The sequence below is a fragment of the Schistocerca americana genome, chromosome 4, assembly GCF_021461395.2.
Source record: "Schistocerca americana isolate TAMUIC-IGC-003095 chromosome 4, iqSchAmer2.1, whole genome shotgun sequence".
Classification (NCBI taxonomy): Eukaryota; Metazoa; Arthropoda; class Insecta; order Orthoptera; family Acrididae; genus Schistocerca; species Schistocerca americana.
The window spans coordinates 826,464,143-826,490,396 of record NC_060122.1 but is presented as its reverse complement, the minus strand read 5'-3'; the positions used below and the strand labels follow the sequence as shown (position 1 = coordinate 826,490,396).

At 44.9% G+C, this 26,254-nt stretch overlaps 1 protein-coding gene across 1 annotated transcript in view; it reads right to left on the bottom strand.

Annotated features, from left to right (window-relative positions):
- Positions 1–496: 496 nt before the first annotated feature.
- LOC124613836 overlaps positions 497–26,254 on the bottom strand; it is a 185,801-nt gene continuing 160,043 nt past the window's right edge. Inside the window, exons 13-14 of the mRNA XM_047142558.1 lie at positions 19,798–19,929; positions 497–667 (exon numbers count right to left, since the gene is read on the bottom strand). Of these exons, the coding sequence (XP_046998514.1) occupies positions 497–667; positions 19,798–19,929 (303 nt within the window). The remainder of the gene's footprint in view (positions 668–19,797; positions 19,930–26,254) is intronic.

The window sequence follows — 26,254 nt, the reverse complement described above, 5'->3', positions numbered from 1 at the left end:
CAAAGTTATGTACTCTTCTTGCTAGAGTAAAGGTGATTTAAGTTCATACTGCAGTACCGACGTGTATTACCTTAGCCTGCTCCTACTCACTTCCTTCATTGGGTCAACCTTTCAGTGTACAGGAGCAGACCCACGCTTTCCAGGCGGGATACAAAAAATACTTCCTCTACCGATGTCTGAGCAATTAACCTTGCAGCATCTTTAAGGACAGTCGGTGACTGAGTTTTGGGAGTCTAAGCGTGTCGTCTAGTACGCTGAAATGTTTAAACCGCTAGTTCACCGACCCGCCTCGAACACGACTCCGAGGTGAACGGCCGAAACAGTGGAAGGGGAAGTACTGTCCGATATGCACGCCTGAAAGATAGTGGAACGTTTCTGGCTGTCAATGGGGGAGAACGGAAGTGGGTAGTGTGAGCAGGTAGGACGACTGGAGGCGAGATGGCGACGCTGGCGCTGGCCGGCCGCTGGAGCTGGAGGCGCGGAGCCGGCGCGGCGGTCAGAAGACGTAGAGGGCGTGCGCCGAGCCGTCGGCGAGGGCCAGCTCCCCGGCGCCGCTGGCGGCCACGCCGGACACCCAGCCGATGCCCGAGCTGCGGCCCCCGAGCGAGCACACCAGCCGCCCGTCCTCGCTGAACACCTGCCGGCACACGGCGCCGCCCCCGTTAGTCTACCGGGAATTACTGTTCACACTCAGCTCACCACACCCACTGCGTAAGAGGGTCACGTCAGCGAGGTGGCTCATGCGACCTCTTCTGTGCATACAATTAATTAATCTACAGAGTGTGTTACAACTAACAGTGAACACTGACACGGCTGAAAGTAACCTATAATTCAGGGAGACCATTACTGAACTACGCTACTGGCCATTAAAATTGCAACACCACAAAGATGTGCTACAGACGCAAAATTTAACCACAGGAAGAAGATGCTGTGATATGCAAATGATTACCTTTTCAGAGCATTCACACAAGGTTAACGCCCGTGGCGACACCTACAGCGTGCTGACATGACGAAAGTTTCCAACCGATTTCTCATATACAAACAGCAGTTGACCGGCGTTGCCTGGTGAAACGTTGCTGTGTTGCTTCGTGTAAGGAGGAGAAATGCGTACCGTCACGTTTCCGACTCTGATAAAGGTCGGATTGTAGCCTATCGCGATTGCGGTTTATCGTATCGCGACATTGCTGCTCGCGTTGATCGAGATCCAATGAGTGTTAGCAGAATATGGAATCGGTGGGTTCAGGAGGGTAATACGGAACGCCGTGCTGGATTCCAACGGCCTCGTATCACTAGCAATCGAGATGACAGGCATCTTATCCGCATGGCTGTAACGGATCGTGCAGCCACGTCTCGATCCCTGAGTCAACAGATTGGGACGTTTGCAAGACAACAACCATGTGCACGAACAGTTCGACGACGTTTGCGGCAACATGGACTATCAGCTCGGAGACCGTGCCTGCGGTTACCCTTGACGCTGTATCACAGACAGGAGCGCCTGCGATGGTGTACTCAACGACGAACCTGGGTGCACGAATGGCAAAACGTCATTTTTTCGGATGAATCCAGGTTCTGTTTACAGCATCATGGTACTCGCATCCGTGTTTGGCGACATCGCGGTGAACGCACATTGGAAACGTGTATTCGTTATCGCCATACTGGCGTATCACCCGGCGTGATAGTATGGGGTGCCATTGGTTACACGTCTCGCTCACCATGTTGTTCGCATTGACGGCACTTTGAATAGTGGACGTTACATTTCAGATGTGTTACGACCTGTGGCTCTACCCTTCATTCGATCCCTGCGAAACCCTACATTTCAGCAGGATAATGCACGACCGCAAGTTGCAGGTACTGTACGGGCCTTTCTAGATACAGAAAATGTTTTACTGCTGGCCTGGCCAGCACATTCTCCAGGTCTGTCATCAATTGAAAACTTCTGGTCAATGCTGTCCGAGCAACTGGCTCGTCGCAATACGCCAGTCACTACACTTGATGAACTGTGGTATCGTGTTGAAGCTGCATGGGCAGCTGTACCTGCACACGCCATCCAAGCTCTGTTTGACTGAATGCCCAGGCGTATCAAGGTCGTTATTACGGCCAGAGGTTGTTGTTCTGGGTACTGATTTCTCAGGATGTACGCACCCAAATTGCGTGAAAATGTAATCACATGTCAGTTCTAGTATAATACATTTGTCCAATGAATACCCGTTTATCATCTGCATTTGTTCTTGGTGTAGCAATTTTAATGACCAGTAGTGTATATGAAATAAAATTGTAACGTCTCAACTGTTTGCGTTAGTACGTTCAAACTGTACCGCTGGCCGCGGGGCGTGATGGGAATTAGTACGGTTTGGCTTAGGGACGAAGCCCGCTTTCATTTGGACGGGTTCGTCAATAAGCAAAATTGAGGCCTTCGGGGGACTGAGTATCCTCCGCATCTCGTGATCGAGGAGGGCTCATCAGCCTCGGCGGGTGACTGCGTGGTGAGCAGTGTCCAGTCACGGAACAATCGGTGCGATATTCCCTGACGGCGCGGTGGCTACCGAACGATAGGTGATGATTTTGGAAGATGATTTCATTCCCATTATCCGGAGTGACCCTAATTTTGACAAGACGTGGTTCATACTCGACCCTCTCGAAGCAGGAGAGGGTTTTGATGTCCTGGAGGAGCACTTTGGGGATCGCATTCTGGGTCTGGGGTAATGGCCTCGATTGGCCGCCATATTCTCCGGCTCTGAACACATGCGGCTCCTTTTTGTGGAGCTGTATTAAAGACAAGGTGTACAGCAATTACCCGAGAACCACTGCTGATCAGATGCCGGCCGCGGTGGCCATGCGGTTCTGGCGCTGCAGTCCGGAACCGCGGGACTGCTACGGTCGCAGGTTCGAATCCTGCCTCGGGCATGGGTGTGTGTGATGTCCTTAGGTTAGTTAGGTTTAAGTAGTTCTAAGTTCTAGGGGACTTATGACCTAAGATGTTGAGTAGCCATTTGAACCATTTTGCTGATCTGAAAACAGCCATTCGGGAGGACATCGACAGCATCGATGCACCAACACTTCAGCGGGTCATGCGGAATTTCGCTACTCGTCTGCGCGACATCATCGTCAATGACTGCAGACATATCCAACACGTCATAACCTAAATCCGAATATCTGTAGTGACGTTCACCTGTTGGTTCAAATGGTTCAAATGGCTCTGAGCACTATGGGACTCAACTGCTGTGGTCATTAGTCCCCTAGAACTTAGAACTACTTAAACCTAACTAACCTAAGGACATCACACACATACATGCCCGATGCAGGATTGGAACCTGCGACCGTAACAGTGCACCTTTTGAATAAAGTGTGTACACGCCGTAGTTTGTAAGTAATTTACGTTCTTTTTTTCATATAGTTCAATAATATTCACCCTCTATATTAAGATCTTCTTGTAGAAATGGTAAACAGCCAGTCAGTTGCGAAATGGAAGGCTTATTAAACGTCTTCTTCATAAGGAAATACTGACAGCGTAATCAAGTTAACAGTAAAAACATGTTAAGATTCACACACACACACACACACACACACACACACACACACACACACACACACACAGATACAATAATATCTCCTTACGAATCCAAAAAAGTTATTTGGACTTGCTGGATTACACGCTGTGGTAGAGGTATGTAAAAATATAGTCGAAAGGCGTCAGTCAAAACGTTTCACCCCCATAATAATCAATACATGCACAAGATGGTTGTTGTCATTTGGTACTTCCTCACCAGTGTACAACCAGTGTACCAGCGTCACATACGGAACGCTTGGCCTAAGGAGAGCTTGTGGCGAGGTAGGGCGCTAGCAGTATGATCAAGGAGGGTGCGCGGTGGTGAACGAAACTATCATGCTAAATCAAGAGTCTGCTCTTTCCAACGTTAAGTTGTCCATGCAAATATCTCAAAGAACATAATAGTTACGATTTTTTAAAAAATCGGATGATTCTTTTTGATACACCCTGTATATTTACAACATGACGAAGAAGTAGTACAAATACCATTAGCATTAACAGGCGAGGAAAATGACAAATCCTATAGTCATACGCACTCCTACTTTCCTTAAGAAAGTAGGAATCTGAAACTATCTAAGAAATTTCTGTCTTCGAGTTGCATCTGTTCGTTTAAAATTAATCCATCACGGTGAGTGAAATGTTGAAAAATCTGACACTTCTTGCAGGTCAAGCCTATAGCCTTTGGTTTCTTTATGCAAAAGTTCAAAGTATTCTCGTCTCCGTTGGAGCAGTAGAATTCTATACATTTCCCCCACCTTAACTTAGGAGCTGCTGTTTACATCTTGCTTTAGACGGTATCCCTGTATGTCCTATGTAATACGGGCGATCACTATGTGTAATTTTATAAACACCACAGTTTGTGAGACCGTCTTTATAAACATTTCAAGATTTCATCCTACGATTCCTGCTCCAGTCATATATATATATATATGAAAGGTCCTAAAGTTAAATGAGCGCTGAAAAATCTGCAGTTGAGATTCCTGGAATATTCAATTATATATACTTGAATATTTCTGGTATCTCAACTGCAGATTCAAGTATATATACTTGAATATTTGTGGTATCTTAACTGCAGATTTTTCAGCGCTCATTTAACTTTAGGACTCTGCATCTCAGAATGAACCAAAATGGACTTGTACCGCTATTGAAATAAGCCCTTCATATAAGCGTTACAGAATTTACACACCATCCACAGGTCATCTGTATCAAATCTGTATCAAAACAGAGAACACACTGCACATAAAGTGTATACAACGACAACAGCTTATGCCTCATAAAATATTATTCTCACATACAGTATATGTGTGTTATGCACAGAGAGACGTAATTATATAAAAATATACTCACAAAACTACGCATTCCTGAACTGCAATGCTTACCCACTCTGAAACTTTTACTACAGTGTAACATGTGTTATCCCCAGTATTAGATTTGTCTAACATTCTAGACACTGAAGTGGCAGGAACATCTCTTAGTACCTAGTAATCTATCCCATTGTGGGATGGTGCATGCAGCAAGCAACATGCTGTCCACATAGCAACGAACGAAAGAACGTAAATAATCGTCATGATCTACACGGATTACCGGTCTCATCTGCATCGGCGACGAGTGGAGATGTGTACCGGACCGGGATTCGAAGACGGGATCTCCTGCTTACTTGGCAGGTGCGTTGACCAATGCGCCATCCGGGACCCAGCGTCATCGCAACGGCGCACGCTGTCTCGGCACGCCTCACTGCCGACCCACACCGCCACCGAGCGCCGCCTATCCGCAGTCTTGGTCCATGTGCTCCATGCTCGCTACTCTGAGATTCCCGCAGGACGTCGGACGTACTTGTGCATGAGTGCTGAATGGGGTGGATCCACGGTCCATCTAGGCGAATCGATTATATGAACGCGTGGCGCCTGTTCTTTCGGTCAAGCAGGTGGTGATCCTAGAAACGCTTCCCGGCGTATGAATACCGGGAAGTTGGCCGGAGTCACGTGACCTGCGGCGGCGAGCTATCGCCGGCTGTGTCCGGTAATCGTAGCGCCCTCGTTACTGCAGCGCATGTCGCAGTGAGGTTGAGTGGGGTCGGCTGTAGGCGTCTGACAGGGCGGCAACCCGCAGGACAACATTGCGTGGCGTGTGGCCGCCTCACCAGGCACTAGACTCCTCGTCTGTTGCCGCCATTGTTCAGAGTCGACTTAGGGTACAAACATATTTTAAATAGTTAACTTTAAAACTAACTCACTGCCTAAATACAACACATGACTATAAACGTAATGACAACAACACCACCACAAAATTAAACAATGGAATGACAATGCATTATTGAGGTTTGGTGAACACTGTAAAGCAAAAATAAATATATGTGGTGTCCATTCTTTTGGACATGTTTGAAAGAACAGACTCTATTTTTTGATCCAGCAGCTAGAGTGAATTAAGACACAAAGAAATTACAGATCTTGGCCGCAAGCAGGCATTGGTTGAAATCAATGGGGAAAGTTGAAAATTTGGTGCGGGACCAGGATTTGGCGACTGGGTCCAGACATATCAGTGGTCAGAGGCTCTGCCTAGTCAACACTAAAAATATTCACAGCTGGTGAAGTTCGATACTACAAGTCTGTAGTTTGATTTGATGAATGCGAGTACGCCGGCCGTTGTGGCAGAGCGGTTGCAGGCGCGTCAGTCCGGAACCGCACTGCTGCTACAGTCGCAGGTTCAAATCCTGCCTCGGGCACGGATGTGTGTGCTGTCCTTAGGTTAGTTAGGTTTAAGTAGTTCTACGTCTAGCGGACTGATGACCTCAGAAGTTAAGTCCCATAGTGCTCAGAGCCATTTGAATCATTTTGAACCAATCCGATTACAATATGCTTTGTAGGATTAGACTACGGTTACACTTCTAATTAACTGGACTACGATTGTGAAACAATTAGATTTTATAACTGGAGTATGATCATATTTTTAAAGCCGAGCGGTCTAGGGCGCTGCAGTCATGGACTGTGTGGCTGGTCCCGGCGGAGGTTCGAGTTCTCCCTCGGGCATGGGTGTGTGTGTGTTTGTCCTTAGAATAATTTAGGTTAAGTAGTGTGTAAGTTTAGGGACTGATGACCTTAGAAGTTAAGTCCAATAAGGTTTCACACACATTTGAACATTCTTTTTAGTGAGAATGGACTAATTTTGTAAAACGTTTTTCTTTTTATAATCAGAATATGTTTGTACTTTCAACATAGTTAGGCTACATGTCTAAAAAAAATACAGGGACATGTCTTCACCAGCTTTTAAGATGAACGTATTATAAGTATACAGACTGATTCTACACTAATTTTTAATTTTAAGAGGTTTTCTTGTAATTGCATATGGTTCTGTGTTGTAATTAGACACAATGAGTTTTGAAGATTAACTTTTACCAATGTGTTGGTGCTCTAAATTAAGATATTTGGTCAATAGCAGCAATAGACTAGGGACTTTGAGCAGTTCCTGACACCTTCATGTTTATATCCAAAGACAGAGACATGCCATGTTGAATATTGCATATATTATATTGCTGTAGAACGTTTCAGATTTATAAGCACAGCATTTGAGGAATATACAGCTCAATATTTTGTGCAAGTGTATTTCTATATAATTACGTGACATTGTGCGTAATACATGTGTAACGGTTGTATGAGTAATATTTTATGAGGCGCTAGATGCAGTCATTGCAAACACTTTGTGTATAGTTTGTTCTCATCTGATAAAGATCATCTGTGGATGATCTGAAATCTACAGAACTCGATACTGAGTAATAAGATAACTATACAGCTCAGTTCCATAGGATGCAGTTCCTAAGACTCCTAAAAACAGTCCAACGTCACAAACCCAAAATATTTCCTATACGTATACACTCGGAGTGGTGTGGTCCCAGCCAGCTCCTCAGTGTCGTGGCGTGGCTGGGTCTCCCCACAGACTGCCCCTGTGCTCTGGGCACGCTCGAGGTTAAGTCCCAGACCTTACTTAGTTGCAAACCACAACCTTAATCTATTAGTTCATCAGGCAACCGGATATCGACGAGGCGTTTTTTTTTTACGTAAGTACCGTTTTGAAATTAGAAAAAGACGTGCTAAGATACCTCAATAATTTTATTTTTACATGAAAGCCTGCACCTTAATCTACTTTTCTACATAATTTCCGTCAATATTGAGGCACTTGTCATAACGTTGCACCAGTTTTTGAATACCCTCCTCATAGAACTCTGCCGCCTGACTTGTTAACCACTCCATCACCACTGTTTTGACTTCGTCATCGTCTTGAAGACGCTGACCACCCATGTGTTTCTTCAAGTGCAGGAACAGATGGTAGTCACTGGGCGCAAGATCGGGGCTGTACGGAGGATGATCTAGAGTTTCCCATCGAAAAGATGTGATGAGATCTTTGGTGTAATTCGCGACATGCGGACGGGCATTGTCTTGCAGCAAAACGATGCCCTTGCTCAACTTCCGTGGACTGTTGCTTTGATTCTGGTGTGACGTAGGCCACCCATGTTTCAGCGCCCGTAACAATTTGGCTTAAGAAATCATCACCGTCGTTGTGGTACCGCTCAAGGAAAGTCAATGCACTGTCTAAAGTTTGGTTTTGTGCACATCTGTCAACATTTTCGGTACCCAAGATACGCACGATTTTCGGTAATTCAAGTGCTCGGTCACAAAGCCATACAAAACGCTACGAGAAACATTAGGAAAGTCATCCCGCAAGGAGGAAATCGTAAAGCGTCTATTTTCTCTCACCTTATTGTCCACTTCTTGCACCAAACTTTCATTACCGACCGAAGGACGGCCACTCCATTGTCCAACATGCACATTTGTGCCGCCATCTTTAAATGCTCTCACCAACTTTCTTACCATTCCATCACTCATAATGTTTTCTCCGTAAAGTGCACAGATCTCACGATGAATATCGATCGCTTTTAGGCCTTTAGCACTAAGAAATCTTATAACAGCTCGTACTTCATGGTCGGCGGGACTCACGATTATCGGAGGCATCTTAAACACTCAGTACACAACGTAAACAAGGACGAATCAGACTGTAATGACGTCAGTGCGTTGATTGAGGTACAGGCTTTCATGTAAAAATAGAATTATTGAGATATCTTAGCACGTCTTTTTTCAATTTCAAAACGGTACTTTCTTAAAAAACACGCCTCGTACATGTTCTTTTCAAGCGCTTTCCAGGAATTTGGTGACCTGTTTTAACAACTTGGTGCCGCTGTAAGTCATAGTAGGACCTTCGGAGACGGACGCAGAGTCTGCGGCAACTGACTTCGTCTGTTGTTCTTTGTTTGTGGGACGCCTGTGCTCCGCACATTGTTCCTACACAGTCTGGATCGTCTGGCCATCGTACACTTTCTCGTATTGGGGCAGAGTCAGGCAGACTGCTGGTATTAGTCCTAGGTTGTCCTTAACAAACATCGATAAGGCTTTGATATTACGCGGAGTGCCAAGTTATAATTCTGGAGTATTTTTCCACGTTTCATCGATGCATTACCGACGAGCGGGGTAAACGCCGTCGCAACAGGTTTCTCTCCTTGCTCTGCACACTGTAATCTGGGATCCTTCGATTTTATGGCACGCTGCATCCAGAGATAGCTGCAAACATTCTTTCGGAAAACCGTATCTAGGTGCTGCAACTACGCCGCTATACTGTTTTGATCTGATACTTTTTTGTTCGTTATCGTAATTAAAGCGCAGCCTGTTCGAGAGTTTCGTGGCGTTTTCCATCTCCTGCACGCGGTCGGCCGCGACAGATGTAGCAGTGCTCCACAGATGTGATAGGGGACGGCTCTAGCAACGACAAGTGTTGAAATTTCGTGTAAGCATAGATGGAAAGTTGTAGATGAAGCACGTACTCATGTAACTGTACGTTACTGAGAAAACAGCTACACAAACTGACCCCATAAACAAAGAAAAATAAAAATAAAAGTCTCTGGTGTTCAGATCGCGCACCATCCACTTACCTTAACTTTAGCTATAAGAAGGATAGCATACGAGAGGAATAGGGGAACGTTAGATCTGCGCTCTACCGAAACTACGGTTCATTAGTTTTACTACACTGTGTAAGGGAGGTAGTCCCCCCATGAACCATGGACCTTGCCGCTGGTGGGGAGGCTTGCGTGCCTCAGCGATACAGATAACCGTACTGTAGGTACAACCACAACGGAGGGGTATCTGTTGAGAGGCCAGACAAACGTGTGGTTCCTGAAGAGGGGCAGCAGCCTTTTCAGTAGTTGCAGGGGCAACAGTCTGGATGATTGAATGATCTGGCCTTGTAACAATAACCAAAACGGCATTGCTGTGCTGGTACTGCGAACAGCTGAAAGCAAGGGGAAACTACAGCCGTAATTTTTCCCGAGGGCACGCAGCTTTACTGTATGCCATGAGAGCTGCATCAAACCAGTCTCAGTACTGAAGACCACAACAATAACAACAATGGAGATAGTAAGTGGAAGATTACCGGTAATATTGGTAGAATTGGTAGGGAAAGAATCAGAAATGAGCAAATGCGAACCGACGACTTCTTTGTTTTTGTTTGTTAGTTTTGCACATACGCTACTGGCAATTAAAATTACTACACCAAGAAGAAATGCAGATGATAAACGGGTGTTCATTGGACAAATATATTATACTAGGACTGCCATGTTATTACATTTTCACGTAGTTTGGGTGCATAGATCCTGAGAAATCAGTATCCAGAACAACCACCTCTGGCCGTAATAACGGCCTTGATACGCCTCGGCATTGAGTCAAACAGAGCTTGGATGGCGTGTACAGGTACAGCTGCCCATGCAGCTTCAACACGATACCACAGTTCATCAAGAGTAGTGAATGGCGTATTGTGAAGAGCCAGTTGCTCGGCCACCATTGACCAGACGTTTTCAATTGGTGAGAGATCTGGAGAATGTGCTCGCCAGGGCAGCAGTCGAACATTTTCTGTATCCAGAAAGGCCCGAACATGCGGTCGTGCATTATCCTGCTGGAATGTAGGGTTTCACAAGGATCGAATGAAGGATAGAGACACGGGTCGTAACACATCTGAAATGTAACGTCCACTGTTCAAAGTGCCGTCAATGTGAACAAGATGTGGCCATGACGTGTATCCAATGGCACCCCATACCATCACGCTGGGTGATACGCCAGTATGGCGATGACGAATACATGCTTCCAATGTGCGTTCACCGCGATGTCGCCAAACACGGATGCGACCATCATGAGGCTGTAAACAGAACGTGGATATACCCGAAAAAATGACGTTTTGCCATTCGTGCACCCAGGTTCGTCGTTGAGTACACCATCGCAGGCGCTGTGTGATGCAGCGTCAAGGGTAACCGCAGCCATGGTTTCTGAGCTGATAGTCCATCCTGCTGAAAACGCCGTCGGACTGTTTGTGCAGATGGTTGTTGTCTTGCAAACGTCCCCATCTATTGACTCAGGGATCGAGACGTGGCTGCACGATCCGTTACAGCCATGCGGATAAGATGCCTGTCATCTCGACTGCTAGTGATACGAGGCCGTTGGGATCCAGCACGGCGTTCCGTATTACCCTCTAGAACTCACCGATTCCATATTCTGCTAGCACTCATTGGATCTCGATCAACGCGAGCAGCAATGTCGCGGTACGATAAACCGCAATCGCGATAGGCTACAATCCGACCTTTATCAAAGTCGGAAACGTGATGGTACGCATTTCTCCTCCTTACACGAGGCACATAACAACGTTTCACCAGGCAACGCCGGTCGATTGCTGTTTGTGTATGAGAAATCGGTTGGAAACTTTCCTCATGTCAGCACGTTGTAGGTGTCGCCACCGGCGCCAACCTTGTGTGAATGCTCTGAAAAGCTTATCATTTGCGTATCATAGCATCTTCTTCCTGTCGGTTAAATTTCGCGTCTGTAGCACGTCATCTTCGTGGTGTAGCAATTTTAATGGCCAGTAGTGTAATTCGATCAAAAGAATGTTCAAATGTGTGTGAAATCTTATGGGACTTAACTGCTAAGGTCATCAGTCCCTACGCTTATACACTACTTAACCTAAATTATCCTAAAGAGAAAGACACACACACCTATGCCCGAGGGAGGACTCGAACCTCCGCCGGGACCAGCCGCACTGTCCATGACTGCAGCGCCCGAGACCGCTCGGCTAATCCCGCGCGGCGGCGATTCGATCAATAGAATAGAATAGAATAGTAATTACATTATAAAATCATCCGGTCCACGGAGGGAGTGAATGAGACATATGGCTGCTGGATTATGTTGATTGTATGCACATGAAGTGTACATGACAATTGTTGTTGTTGTTGTTGTGGTCTTCAGTCGTGAGACTGGTTTGATGCAGCTCTCCATGCTACTCTATCCTGTGCAAGCTTCTTCATCTCCCAGTACCTACTGCAACCTACATCCTTCTGAATCTGCTTAGTGTATTCATCTCTTGGTCTCCCTCTACGATTTTTACCCTCCACGCTCCCCTCCAATACTAAATTGGTGATCGCTTGATGCCTCAGAACATGTCCTACCAACCGATCCCTTCTTCTGGTCAAGTTGTGCCACAAACTTCTCTTCTCCCCAATCCAGTTCAATACTTCCTCATTAGTTATATGATCTACCCATCTAATCTTCAGCATTCTTCTGTAGCACCACATTTCGAAAGCTTCTATTCTCTTCTTGTCCAAACTATTTATCGTCCATGTTTCACTTCCATACATGGCTACACTCCATACTAATACTTTCAGAAATGACTTCCTGACACTTAAATCAATACTGGATGTTAACAAATTTCTCTTCTTCAGAAACGCTTTCCTTGCCATTGCCAGCCTACATTTTATATCCTCTCTACTTCGACCATCATCAGTTATTTTGCTCCCCAAATAGCAAAACTCCTTTACTACTTTAAGTGCCTCATTTCCTAATCTAATTCCCTCAGCATCACCCGACTTAATTAGACTACATTCCATTATTCTTGTTTTGCTTTTGTTGATGTTCATCTTATATCCTCCTTTCAAGACACTGTCCATTCCATTCAACTGCTCTTCCAAGTCCTTTGATGTCTCTGACAGAATTACAATGTCATCGGCGAACCTCAAAGTTTTTATTTCTACCCCATGAATTTTAATACCTACTCCGAATTTTTCTTTTGTTTCCTTTACTGCTTGCTCAATATACAGATTGAACAACATCGGGGAGAGGCTACAACCCTGTCTTACTCCCTTCCCAACCACTGCTTCCCTTTCATGTCCCTGGACTCTTATAACTGCCATCTGGTTTCTGTACAAATTGTAAATAGCCATTCGCTCCCTGTATTTTACCCCTGCCACCTTTAGAATTTGAAAGAGAGTATTCCAGTCAATATTGTCAAAAGCTTTCTCTAAGTCTACAAATGCTAGAAATGTAGGTTTGCCTTTCCTTAATCTTTCTTCTAAGATAAGTCGTAAGGTCAGTATTGCCTCACGTGTTCCAGTGTTTCTACGGAATCCAAACTGATCTTCCCCGAGGTTGGCTTCTACTAGTTTTTCCATTCGTCTGTAAAGAATTCGTGTTAGTATTTTGCAGCTGTGATTTATTAAGCTGATAGTTCGGTAATTTTCACATCTGTCAACACCTGCTTTCTTTGGGATTGGAATTATTATATTCTTCTTGAAGTCTGCGGGTATTTCGCCTGTTTCATACATCTGGCTCACCAGAAGGTAGAGTTTTGTCAGGACTGGCTCTCCCACGGCCGTCAGTAGTTCCAATGGAATATTGTCTACTCCGGGGGCCTTGTTTCGACTCAGGTCTTTCAGTGCTCTGTCAAACTCTTCACGCAGTATCATATCTCCCATTTCATCTTCATCTACATCCTCTTCCATTTCCATAATATTTTCCTCAAGAACATCGCCCTTGTATAGACCCTCTATATACTCCTTCCACCTTTCTGCTTTCCCTTCTTTGCTTAGAACTGGATTTCCATCTGAGCTCTTGATATTCATACAAGTCGTTCTCTTATCTCCAAAGGTCTCTTTAATTTTCCTGTAGGCGGTATCTATCTTACCCCTAGTGAGATAGGCCTCTACATCCTTACATTTGTCCTGTAGCCATCCCTGATTAGCCATTTTGCACTTCCTCTCGATCTCATTTTTGAGACGTTTGTATTCCTTTTTGCCTGTTTCACTTACTGCATTTTTATATTTTCTCCTTTCATCAATTAAATTCAATATTTCTTCTGTTACCCAAGGATTTCTGCTAGCCCTCGTCTTTTTACCTACTTGATCCACTGCTGCCTTCACTACTTCATCCCTCAAAGCTACCCATTCTTCTTCTACTGTATTTATTTCCCCCATTCCTGTCAATTGCTCCCTTATGCTCTCCCTGAATCTCTGTACAACCTCTGGTTCTTTTAGTTTATCCAGGTCCCATCTCCTTAAATTCCCACCTTTTTGCAATTATAGTTTGTAAAAGTGGTATTTTCTGCATGCATAAAAACTGTTTCATAATGAGGAGAAACGTTTTCTGTTCAAAGTGTAAAATAAAAAGATGCGAAGCTGATGAGATGGAAACTGGTTTACGGTGGGGGAGGGGGGGGGGGGGGGGGATGAAAAAACTAGCCGAAAAAATACTGTTATGTATAGTCTGGGAGACGAGTCTTTGGTATTGACAGCTAGGTAGCGTCTTTCCGTTGCCTAGCGACCGCAGGCAGGCAGCCAATGACGGCCTGACTCTGAGCGGGTAGCAAGGGGCAACGTTGCCGCCCTGAAACCCGGTCGCGCGCGCTTATGAAACTTACCAGTGTCTCGCGTGCAGGCGGTGCGGTCGTTCGTCGTTTGTCTGAAGTTGAATTCGCAGTTTATTTCGTTTTTGTTGTTTTTTGTGTTTCTTTGTTTATGTTTCGTTGTAAACAATGTCTAGTGCGGCGAGTAGTACCAGCCCAACACAAGAAGTGAAACGGAGGAAGAAAAGTGTGCTACACACCCAGGCCCGTGAATTCGTGTGCTCTGTGAGGGATTACTTTGAGAAAGAAAAGTACAAAGGCGGGCCCTTAATTTCTGCTGTTCAGGTTGTGAAGAGAACTGCAGCAGCATTGAAAATAAGTAAGAACACTGTTGTAAAGATAGGGAAAGAACAGTATAGTGTAGATTGTGACGTGAGTGGCACAACAAAGCTGCACACACCAGGAAAGAAGCGACCGAGAAATAAGCAGGTGACAGCTTTGGACGATTTTCAGAAAGACGCTATTCGTCGTCATATATACAGCTATTATAAGAGAAGGGAACATCCCACTCTATCTAAATTACAGGTGTCGCTTCAGAAAGACGATCTTTTTAAAGGGAGCAAATTTTCATTGCGTACAGTGTTGAAAGACATAGGCTTCAGCTATTCATGTTTAACGGACGCCAAATATTAATGGAAAGGACAGATGTAGTTGCATAGCGATGCAGATTTCTGCGCAGGATCATGGGTGTGGAATTCGAAAGTATAGTGTGGTTAGATGAAACTTGGGTAAATGCCAGCCATTCTTTACGTAGAGGCTGGAATGATGGAACGCCCGAGGGGACAATGGCAGTGCCTGTTGGCAAAGGAGGGCGTTTTATTGTCTTACATGCAGGAACATCGAAAGGTTTTGTGCCAAACTGCTTGAAAATGTTTCGGTCAAAAAAGACGGGAGATTACCATGAAGAAATGAACAGTGTAGTATTTCAAGAATAGTTCGAGTCATCGCTTATGACGAATCTGACAAGTACATCAGTGATTGTTATGGACAATGCGCCTTATCATTCCGTTGTTCACGATAAGGCACCAACCATGGCAACAAAAAAAGACTATATCATTCAGTGGTTGAAACGGCGAAAAGTAGATTTCAGAGAAGATTTAAGGAAGGCGGAACTGGTCGAAATTGTGGCACAAAAGAAACCCCAATTTCCAACATATGTAATTGACGAGATTGCTAAAAGGCACGGGTATGAAATCGTTCGGCTTCCTCCATACCACTGTCACTTCAATGCAATTGAAGGAGTGTGGGCGCGGATAAAAAATTACATTGCTGCAAACAATAAAAAATTCACGATCTCTGAAGTGGAAACTCTCCTTCCAGCAGCTATCAATAAAGTGACAAGCGAGACGTGGGCTAAAATTGTAAACAGCACTGCAAGTGCCATCAGAGAGGCGGCCAAAACCGAAGGGGTTGTGGAAGAATGCATCGAAAATTTAATTATACATCTGGGAGAGAGCAGTGATAGTTCGAGTAGTGCTGAGGAAGACAATGTCAAATCAGATTCTGACAGTGATGTGAGTGGTGTTTTTCCATCACAGTAACTACAACTTATTCAGGAATGTAAGGAGGGAGTTTGCTATCGATCTACAACCAGATCATCATATTGTGAGTACTTTCTTCAGATTATAACTGTTAATACACTGACCAATTATTCTGTAGCTTGTAGTAGAACAAATTAATAATGCTAATACTTAACAATGGAAACCAAAACTGCTAATGTTCAACAACTTGCGAAAATAGTTTTCATTTCAGTTGTGAAGTTTAACAAATAACTTTATTATGTTTCAGCATCTTAGATAATTGTACTAAATAGCTCTTATCAGTTTTCGAGTTAATATACTTCAAGCATCAACTTTAAATAAATTCACGCGTACCAGTACGACTTGTATTTTGTCTGGCTTGTATTCCTGCTGCTGGAGAGTGCGTGCAGCAGCAGACAGGGCGCCGCGTGCTGTGAGCCACGTTCGGCAACAGCGCCGTCTGTTCGCCGGAACTGGAACTACCGATCACTCGTCTCACGGACTATATACACAAATGGCTGCGAGGACCTGCGCGACAGCTCTGTTGTGCGGGCTGCATACAAGTCAGGCAGCTCACGATGCCTACCTATTGCGGTAACAAAGCTGTCTGGTCCTTATTGTGTTAGTACCTATCTTGAACAGTAGTGGTCCTTTACACTCCGAGATAGAAACTGCATGTGAGATTGTTTCCGCAAGACATCAAGAGTGAAAGTAAAATGATAACTGGAACCTTCTATCGCCCACCAGACTCATCTCCTACTGTAACCGAAAACTTTAGACAAAATCTCAGTTCGCTTGTACGTACGTTCCCCAGTTATGCTGTAATCGTAAGTGGAGACTTTAATCATCAAATAATCTACTGGTAATTATAGCTTTGTTAGTGTTTGGGGTCATAAGACATCCTGTGAAACATTACTAAACGCCTTATCTGAAAACTACCTAGAAAACGTAGTTCAAAACCCCAATCATGATGGAAATATACTGAATCTAACGGCGACAGATAGACCTGACGTCTTTGAGGATGTCCACATCGAAACTGGTATCAGAGACCATGACGCTGTTGTTGTGAGAATGATTACCGAAGTACAAAGGACAACTGAAACATGCAGAAAGATATACATGTTCAGTAAACTAGATAAAAAATCGGAAGTGTCATATTGCAGTGAGGAAATTGAAACTTTCAGCACAGGGCAGGAGCATTTAGAGGAAGTCTGGCTCAAGTTTAAAACGATAGTTGATCAAGCGCTGGGTAGATATGTACCCAGTAGAACAGTTCATAATGGGGGAAACCTCCATGGTATGCACTCAATGTAAAGAAATTTCTAAAGAAACAGAGATTACTGCATAATAGGTGTAAAACAAAGCGCAGGGCTACAGATAGGAAGATGCTGAATGAAACGCGTTTGGCTGTCAAGAGGGCAATGCGTGATGCCTTCAATGACTACAGTAGCAGAATATTGTCAAGTGATCTTTCACAGGACCGAAAGATATTCTGGTCGTATTTAAAAGCTGTTAGTGGCAAGCTAGAATCCAGTCCCTAGCGAATGAGGCAGGAACTGAAATTGAGGATAGCAAAGCAAAAGCTGAAATGCGTAACTCCGTCTTTAAGTGTTCCTTTACAAAAGAAAACCCACGAGAACTGTCCCAATTTAATTATCGTACCTCTGGAGAGATGAATGAAACAAGTATTAGTGTCAGTGGTGTTGAAAAACATCTGAAATCATTGAAATTGAATAAAATCCCCAGCCCAATGGACCCCCGTCACATCCTATACTGAATTTGCGACTGAGTTAGCCCCTCTTGTAACTATAATCTACCGTAGATCTCTCTAACAGCAATCCGAGGCCAGTTCTTGGAAGAAGGCACAGGTCACACCCGTCTACAGGAAGGATAGTAGATGTGATCCTCAAAACTGCCGTACAATTACCTTGACATAGATTTATTGTAGAATCTCACAGCATATTCTGAGCTCAAAAATAATGAGGTACCCTGAAGAGAATGACCTCCTACATGACAACCAGTATGGATTCGAATAACATCATTCGTTTGAAGCCCGACTTGCACTTTTCTGACATGACATACTGAAAGCTTTGGATCAACGCAGTCAAGTAGATGCAGTATTTATTAATTAACGAAAATCATTTGACTCAGAACCACACCTACTTTTAGTGCCAAAAGTTCGATCGTACGGAGTATCAAGAAAAAATTGTGACTGGATTGAGGACTTTTTGGTAGCGTTCAGATGGTTCAAATGGCTCAGAGCACTATGGGACTTAACGTCTGAGGTCATCAGTCCCCTAAAACTTAGAACAACTTAAACCTAACTAACCTAAGGACATCACACACATCCATGCCCGAGGCAGGATTCGAACCTGCGAGCGTAGCAGCAGCGCGGTTCCGGACTGAAGCGCCTAGAACCGCTTGGCCACAGCGGCTGGTCCTTTTGGTAGGAAGTACGCAACATGTTGTCTTGGACAGAGAGTCATTGTCAGATGTAGAAATAATTTCGGATGTGGCCCAGAGGAGTGTATTGGGACCCTTGCTTTTCACGTTGTATGTTAATGAACTTGCAGACAATGTTAATAGTAAAATTAGGGTTTTTGCAGGTGATGCAGTTACGTATAATGAAGTACTATCTGAGAGAAGCTTGATAAATATTCAGCCAGATCTTGAAATGATTTCAACGTGGCGCAAAGGTTGGCAACTTACACCGAATGTTCAGAAATGTAAAATTTTGCACTTCACAAAACGAAAAAATGTAGTTTTCTGTGTCTATAATATCATTGTGTAACAGCTGGAATCGGCTAAGTAACACAAATACCGACGTGTAACACTTTGTAGGAATATGGAGTGGAATGATCACATAGGATCAGTTGTGGGTAAAGCGGGTTGTTGGTAGAATACTGCTGAAGTGCGGTGAGTCTGCAGAGGAGATTGCTTACAAATCACTCGCGTGGCTGGTTCTAGAATATTGCCAAAGTGTGTGGGACCCGTACCAGATAGGATACAGACGTATACAGAGAAGAGCAACACGAATGGTCACAGGCTTGTTTAATCTATGGGAAAGTATCAAAGAGATACTGAAGGAAGCGAACTGGCAAGCTCTTGCAGACAGAAGTAAACTGTCCCGAGAAAGTCTATTAACAAAGTTTGAAGAACCTGCTTTAAATGATTTCTGTAGGGCTATACTACAAACCCCTGAGAATCGGTAACACAGGGATCGTGAGGATAACATTAGAATAATTATTGCACGCACAGAGACATTCAAACAAATATTCTTCCCGCGCTCCATAGATGAATGGAACAGGAAGAAATCCTAATAACTCGTGCAATGAGACGCACCCTCTGCCATGCACCTCACGGTTGCTCGCAGAGTATAGATGTAGATACACTCCCTTGGGATGCACCCAAAGTTACGTTTACCTCTGACGATTTCTCTCCATTATGAAAGACTTGTCGTGTTCTGTTTGCTAGGAACTCTGGAATGCAATCACACTGCCGACCCAACAACCGGTACATTCGTATTTCACCTTTATGCGACAGTGCGGAATCGTATCGGACGCCTTCTGGAAGATAAGGAGCAATCACGTTAACTTAGGTTTCCTTAAATCGGCGAAGAGGAAAGCTGGTGTGGTTCATTCGAGAAGAACATAGCATGTTACCTTCTCAGTCCCTTTAAAAGCGAGATTGTGTCCCGTATCTAATGATCTCGTCGTCGACAGAACGGAGAAACCCTAACATCTTTTCCTGTTTTTATCATTTTCTGCGAGGTTGTTACAGCATCATTCTGTCGCTCTTTGCATGTGCTACACATTGGTCGTTCACGACCCTGCACTAATGTTGCCACAGATCTCTTAGTTGGCTCTTTGTAACTGGCCGGAAGTAGATCTCACAGATCGGTAGGTAGCGCAGGCGCCGCCGTGCGGGAACCCGTGACGGCAGAGCCGGCCACCGACCGACCGCCGGCTCACCCACCTGCACGCGCTGGTTGCCGCTGTCGCCCACGATGATCCTGCCGCTACGGTCGATGGCCACGCACTCGGGGCAGTTGAACGGGCCGTTCTCACCGGACAGCTCCAGTATCTTCTCACCCTCCATGTTGTACACCTGCAAAAGAGCAAAGCACTCAGCTGTGGTAGGTTTCGTGTTTAGCCCGTATCTCGTGGTCGTGCGGTAGCGTTCTCGCTTCCCACGCCCGGGTTCCCGGGTTCGATTCCCGGCGGGGTCAGGGATTTGCTCTGCCTCGTGATGGCTGGGTGTTGTGTGCTGTCCTTAGGTTAGTTAGGTTTAAGTAGTTCTAAGTTCTAGGGGACTGATGACCATAGATGTTAAGTCCCATAGTGCTCAGAGCCATTTGAACCATTTTTGTTTCGTGTTTGAAACAGGAGCTGGAGGGAAACCAATACTAAGATTAAGAAAAAAAAAGATCGGACTGTTCTCTAAAAACTTTTTAATAGTGTTTGTGCATATTTTAGTAAGAAATGGCTTGTCAGTTTTCATATACTGAATTCAAAAATAAAAAGGCAAGAAAAGGAAGAAGAAGGAAAGAGACGAAGGACTACACCGTCCAAAGTAACGCCATACTGTTCGTAACAGTGATGTTAAACTGCCTAGCATTTTGTATGGGCAAGTAAGTGAATATTTCGCTGGAAGATATTTAAAGTTTTCAATAAGAAAGACAGACTTTATTTTATGAAAAGAAATAAAACTAGCTATGAAAGTAACCATAACTTCAGAACAGAAATACACTAAAACTGATGATCAAACATGTAAAGAGTGTGTAATCTACAAAAACTGATATTAAGAATTAAGGTGCGAAGTGGAATGTTGTATGCTATGTTGTTGACCATTAAAAAAATGGTTCAAATGGCTCTGAGCACTATGGGACTTAACTTGTAAGGTCATCAGTCCCCTCGAACTTAGAACTACTTAAACCTAACTAACCTAAGGACATCACACACATCCATGCCCGAGGCAGGATTCGAACCTGCGACCGTAGCGGTCGCGCGGTTCCAGACTGCAGCGCCTAGAACCGCTCGGCACCCTGGCGACAATAAAAATTTTTTAAACAGCAGCTATGAGCAATGAGTGACTTTTTTCATGTTTAATGTTCGCAAAAGCTTAGTTTGGAGCACGTTTAAACCAAAATGTAACGGCTGTCTTACCTAAATGCCTAAAGCAGAAAGTAGACCTGCGCACCGCAATTATTTGAAATGAAGGGCTTATTTCAATAGTGGTACAAGTCCATGTTTGTTCATTTTGAGATACAGAGTCCTAAAGCTAAATGAGCGCTGAAAAATCTGCAAGAGATGAACCTTGCTTTCCGTTTGCTTGGATCATTAATTTCAGAAGTATTATAGGCAGAAAAGTGGAGGTAATGGACTTTTCCACTACTGAAATAAGCTCTTCAAACAGTAATATAAAAGTTGACTTTTAATAATCAACCACTAAAGAATACCTGTTGAACAATACAACTACCATAAATAATTGTACCCGTAATAACGTAACTGATATGTAACTTTTCTATGTCTCGTGAAACGACCCCCAGATAGGGCGTTTGAATGGCTACTCCAGGTTCTTCCAACCCTTGTCGCAGGCATTAAATGGGGCGATGTAACAAATTAATTTCTGTCGTTTAATTAAGTACTGTTAAGAGATATGTGTGTGTATATGCTTGAGCTCGATGTATTAGAATCGATGGATTAATTTCTTTCTTCTTTTATACACTCCTGGAAATGGAAAAAAGAACACATTGACACCGGTGTGTCAGACCCACCATACTTGCTCCGGACACTGCGAGAGGGCTGTACAAGCAATGATCACACGCACGGCACAGCGGACACACCAGGAACCGCGGTGTTGGCCGTCGAATGGCGCTAGCTGCGCAGCATTTGTGCACCGCCGCCGTCAGTGTCAGCCAGTTTGCCGTGGCATACGGAGCTCCATCGCAGTCTTTAACACTGGTAGCATGCCGCGACAGCGTGGACGTGAACCGTATGTGCAGTTGACGGACTTTGAGCGAGGGCGTATAGTGGGCATGCGGGAGGCCGGGTGGACGTACCGCCGAATTGCTCAACACGTGGGGCGTGAGGTCTCCACAGTACATCGATGTTGTCGCCAGTGGTCGGCGGAAGGTGCACGTGCCCGTCGACCTGGGACGGGACCGCAGCGACGCACGGATGCACGCCAAGACCGTAGGATCCTACGCAGTGCCGTAGGGGACCGCACCGCCACTTCCCAGCAAATTAGGGACACTGTTGCTCCTGGGGTATCGGCGAGGACCATTCGCAACCGTCTCCATGAAGCTGGGCTACGGTCCCGCACACCGTTAGGCCGTCTTCCGCTCACGCCGCAACATCGTGCAGCCCGCCTCCAGTGGTGTCGCGACAGGCGTGAATGGAGGGACGAATGGAGACGTGTCGTCTTCAGCGATGAGAGTCGCTTCTGCCTTGGTGCCAATGATGGTCGTATGCGTGTTTGGCGCCGTGCAGGTGAGCGCCACAATCAGGACTGCTTACGACCGAGGCACACAGGGCCAACACCCGGCATCATGGTGTGGGGAGCGATCTCCTACACTGGCCGTACACCACTGGTGATCGTCGAGGGGACACTGAATAGTGCACGGTACATCCAAACCGTCATCGAACCCATCGTTCTACCATTCCTAGACCGGCAAGGGAACTTGCTGTTCCAACAGGACAATGCACGTCCGCATGTATCCCGTGCCACCCAACGTGCTCTAGAAGGTGTAAGTCAACTACCCTGGCCAGCAAGATCTCCGGATCTGTCCCCCATTGAGCATGTTTGGGACTGGATGAAGCGTCGTCTCACGCGGTCTGCACGTCCAGCACGAACGCTGGTCCAACTGAGGCGCCAGGTGGAAATGGCATGGCAAGCCGTTCCACAGGACTACATCCAGCATCTCTACGATCGTCTCCATGGGAGAATAGCAGCCTGCATTGCTGCGAAAGGTGGATATACACTGTACTAGTGCCGACATTGTGCATACTCTGTTGCCTGTGTGTATGTGCCTGTGGGTCTGTCAGTGTGATCATGTGATGTATCTGACCCCAGGAATGTGTCAATAAAGTTTCCCCTTCCTGGGACAATGAATTCACGGTGTTCTTATTTCAATTTCCAGGAGTGTATGTAACATCGGTCTCGTAAATTGACAACGGCCAGGAGAGCGGTGTGCTGACCACATGCCCCTCCATATCCGCATCGAGTGACGCCTGTGGCGGAGGATGACACGGCGGCCGGTAGGTACCATTGGGCTATCCGAGGCCTTTTCCGACGTAGTTTATATCAAACAAAGGAAATTAGTTGGAGTCCTACTTACTTTCCACTTCTTCTTCTGTCTAGATGCATATAAGATCACCTGTTTTGTAGCTTTACATTAACTATGAGTACTAATCTTGCTTTTGAGATAAACTGAGTTACTATTTATTGAATGTGTACCATAAGTATGACTAATTGTCTGTACAAGTTCCTTATGTTTCGGCAACCTAATTCTACTGGAAAGCGTGAGTTCTGTGCTGTGACGATCACGCGGCATCAGGGTGGTATCACATGCCCATTTGCACCCTTCCTCCATTGCATTGTGCTACACTTTAACACGGTCAGTTATCACCCGAGTTATGACTCTACTACAGCGATATCTGCGCCTCGGGGCGATTTCCATCATAAGGGGATAAATAATAGTAATACTCGCAAAATCAGCTACAGTGAGAGTTTTCCAAACCGTAACTTAACTGAGAACTACATGTGATTTTTCCACCTCAGAACAATTAGTATTCTGAGCCCCAATGCAATCTAGCATTCCGTCTTTATTCTGGCAACACATTTTTATGTGAAATATAACAAACTATTTGCAACGGTTGTAACTGATGTACAGCTACGAAATTCATGAACACTGAGCTTCAACAACACAGGGTGAGTCACCTAAATTTAGCGCCGCAAATAGGGCGGAGATGGAAAGTGCTGTTTATGTGCGGTTTTGACAGAATGGACTGGTAGTCAGGGACTCATATTGTTAGGTAATCAACAGACTGTATAATAGGTAGAAAGTGTATCTTTTGTGCAAACATACTTTTTAAGTCGAACAATATCTTTGAAATCAACAAACTAAAAGTGGAATAAATTAGAATGTCAGCGGTGTTTGTTGCATGATTCTAGTGCGAGTCATTTACGATATATCGTATTCTGAAAAGTTACCACACCGACACTTCTACAATATCTGTGACAGCACACATTAAAGAACAACCCAAGTGCACACACTAGTTACGCGGATTCTGACCGGTAAGGAGACTAGTGGACATCACAGGTTGTGTTCAAAACGAGCACCGGCAGCGGCAAAAGACGCTTCCAGTCTGGTATGGAACGACTGCTGCACACGTGCTAGCACTTCAGAGGAGACGTTCGAACAGACTGCAGTAATACGTCGTAGTATATAATCGGGTGTAGATGTCATGTTCTTGTAGAAATCGGCTTTCAGCCCCCGCCCCCCCCCCCTCCCCCCCGGAAAAAAGTGTACAGCACTAAAATCCAGGGAACCAGCGAGCCAAGGTATAGGTCGTCTGCGTCCATCCGACGATTTGGAAACCATTCGTGAAGACATGCTGTAGTACTTCGTGCGCTATGGGTTGGGCAGCAGTAGTTTCAGCACCACAGGTTCCTCCTAGTCTGCAGAGGAACGTCTTCTAGTATACGTGGAGGATGGTCTGTTAGGAGGTTGCAATACTTGTGAGCGTTCAGTGTTCCGTCTATGAAAAACGGCCCTATGGGCTGATGCTTCACTATTCCACACCACACATTTACACTATACGGACGCTGACGTTCCACCTGGTGAGACCAACGGGGATTGTCAAGAGACTATATTTCGGCGGTTCACTTGGCCATGATTGGTAAATGGGGCTACATAACTAAACAAGATACGAAATTCATCTGGAATATCTGATCTTAATGCCCACGTACAGAAGTTAATCGTTTCCATGGAGCTCTTGATGAATAGCGATGTGATAGGTGTGGAACCTATGTCGATGGAGAATGCATAGAGAGCTAATGTGCGAACCAACTAGGACAACAGTACGACCATTAATGTTCCCCTCTTCCGCCCTCACTTGTTTCGTTCTGTTACGTTGTGTACATGTTAAAATACGACTTTCACGTAACTTATTGAAGGGGTCCACAAATAATTGCCGAGATGGTTGACGTCTATTGGGATATCTTGCTGCGTACACCGTACAGGAGCGGACTGCATGCTTCCTACACTCTCTACGCACCATGCGCATGTCGGCTTTTCTACAAAGACAAATTCACTCACGAGCTACTGCTTGGTCTGTCACACACTAACTGACTAGCAAGTCACAGTGCACTCGAGGCAAACACAACCACACTGTAAGCAAACATAGCAACATCGTAATTAGCAACTACGCATGTTGAATGACACAAACAAATGTCGGTGTGGAAATTATACGATATCTCCTAAAAGACTCACACTAGACTCCTACAACAAAGATCACTGACATTCTAAAACTAATTTTAGTTTGTTGATTTCAATAGGCATTGTTGCATTTATAAAACTGTATATTTGTGCAATAAATACACTTTCCACTCATTATTACAGTCTGTTGGTTGGCTAACAATAGGAGCCTCTCACTACGAATCCATTTTCTGGAAACTGCACATGAATAGCACTTTTCATTTCCATAACATTTGCGGTGCAAGTTTTAGGTGGTTCACCCTGTATATTGAGCTTTTACCAGATTTGTCTGTGGTTTATTTATCGGTGTTATTTTGGTAGCACATTCGTTCCCACAATTCATACGCTGGTGGGTAACGTCCCATTAACTATCCTGTCGGTAAGATCATGTAAGTTGTAGTCTTGAAAGAACTGCGACAGACACCCGGACAACAGGGAACTGACATGCGTTGATACTACGAGAAAGTGCATTGATAATGGCTATGCACTAGAAATCTAGTTTTTCCAAATAAAACCTGCAAAAAAGGACGACTGATTGCTGTGCACTATCATTTGTAAATTAGGTAAGTTTGACACGTGTGGAGATCGCGTATGGAATTCGAGAAAGGAGAACCAAAAATGTAAGTACATACGGTACGTTGTTGGTTAGAGCGTGGACCGTCGTTATTTCCTCTCGCAGCGTACTGATGTGCTTTATTTTGTTTGAGACGAATAGGGTAATGAATCAAACTGACGTAAAATACGAGAGGGAAGATCGAATAAGTTTCTACACGAGGACGAGCAAATGCATGTAGTTTGGTGCACATCTTTAAACGGGCCCAAATGGCTGGGACAGAGCAATCAAGGCATCAAAGTACTTCCCTGCTCTGCAGGTTCGCTGGATATTAACCCAGGTAGATATCTGTAGCCTCATTCAATCTTTGTGTGTGAATCCTTCTGCTCTCTCCTTTC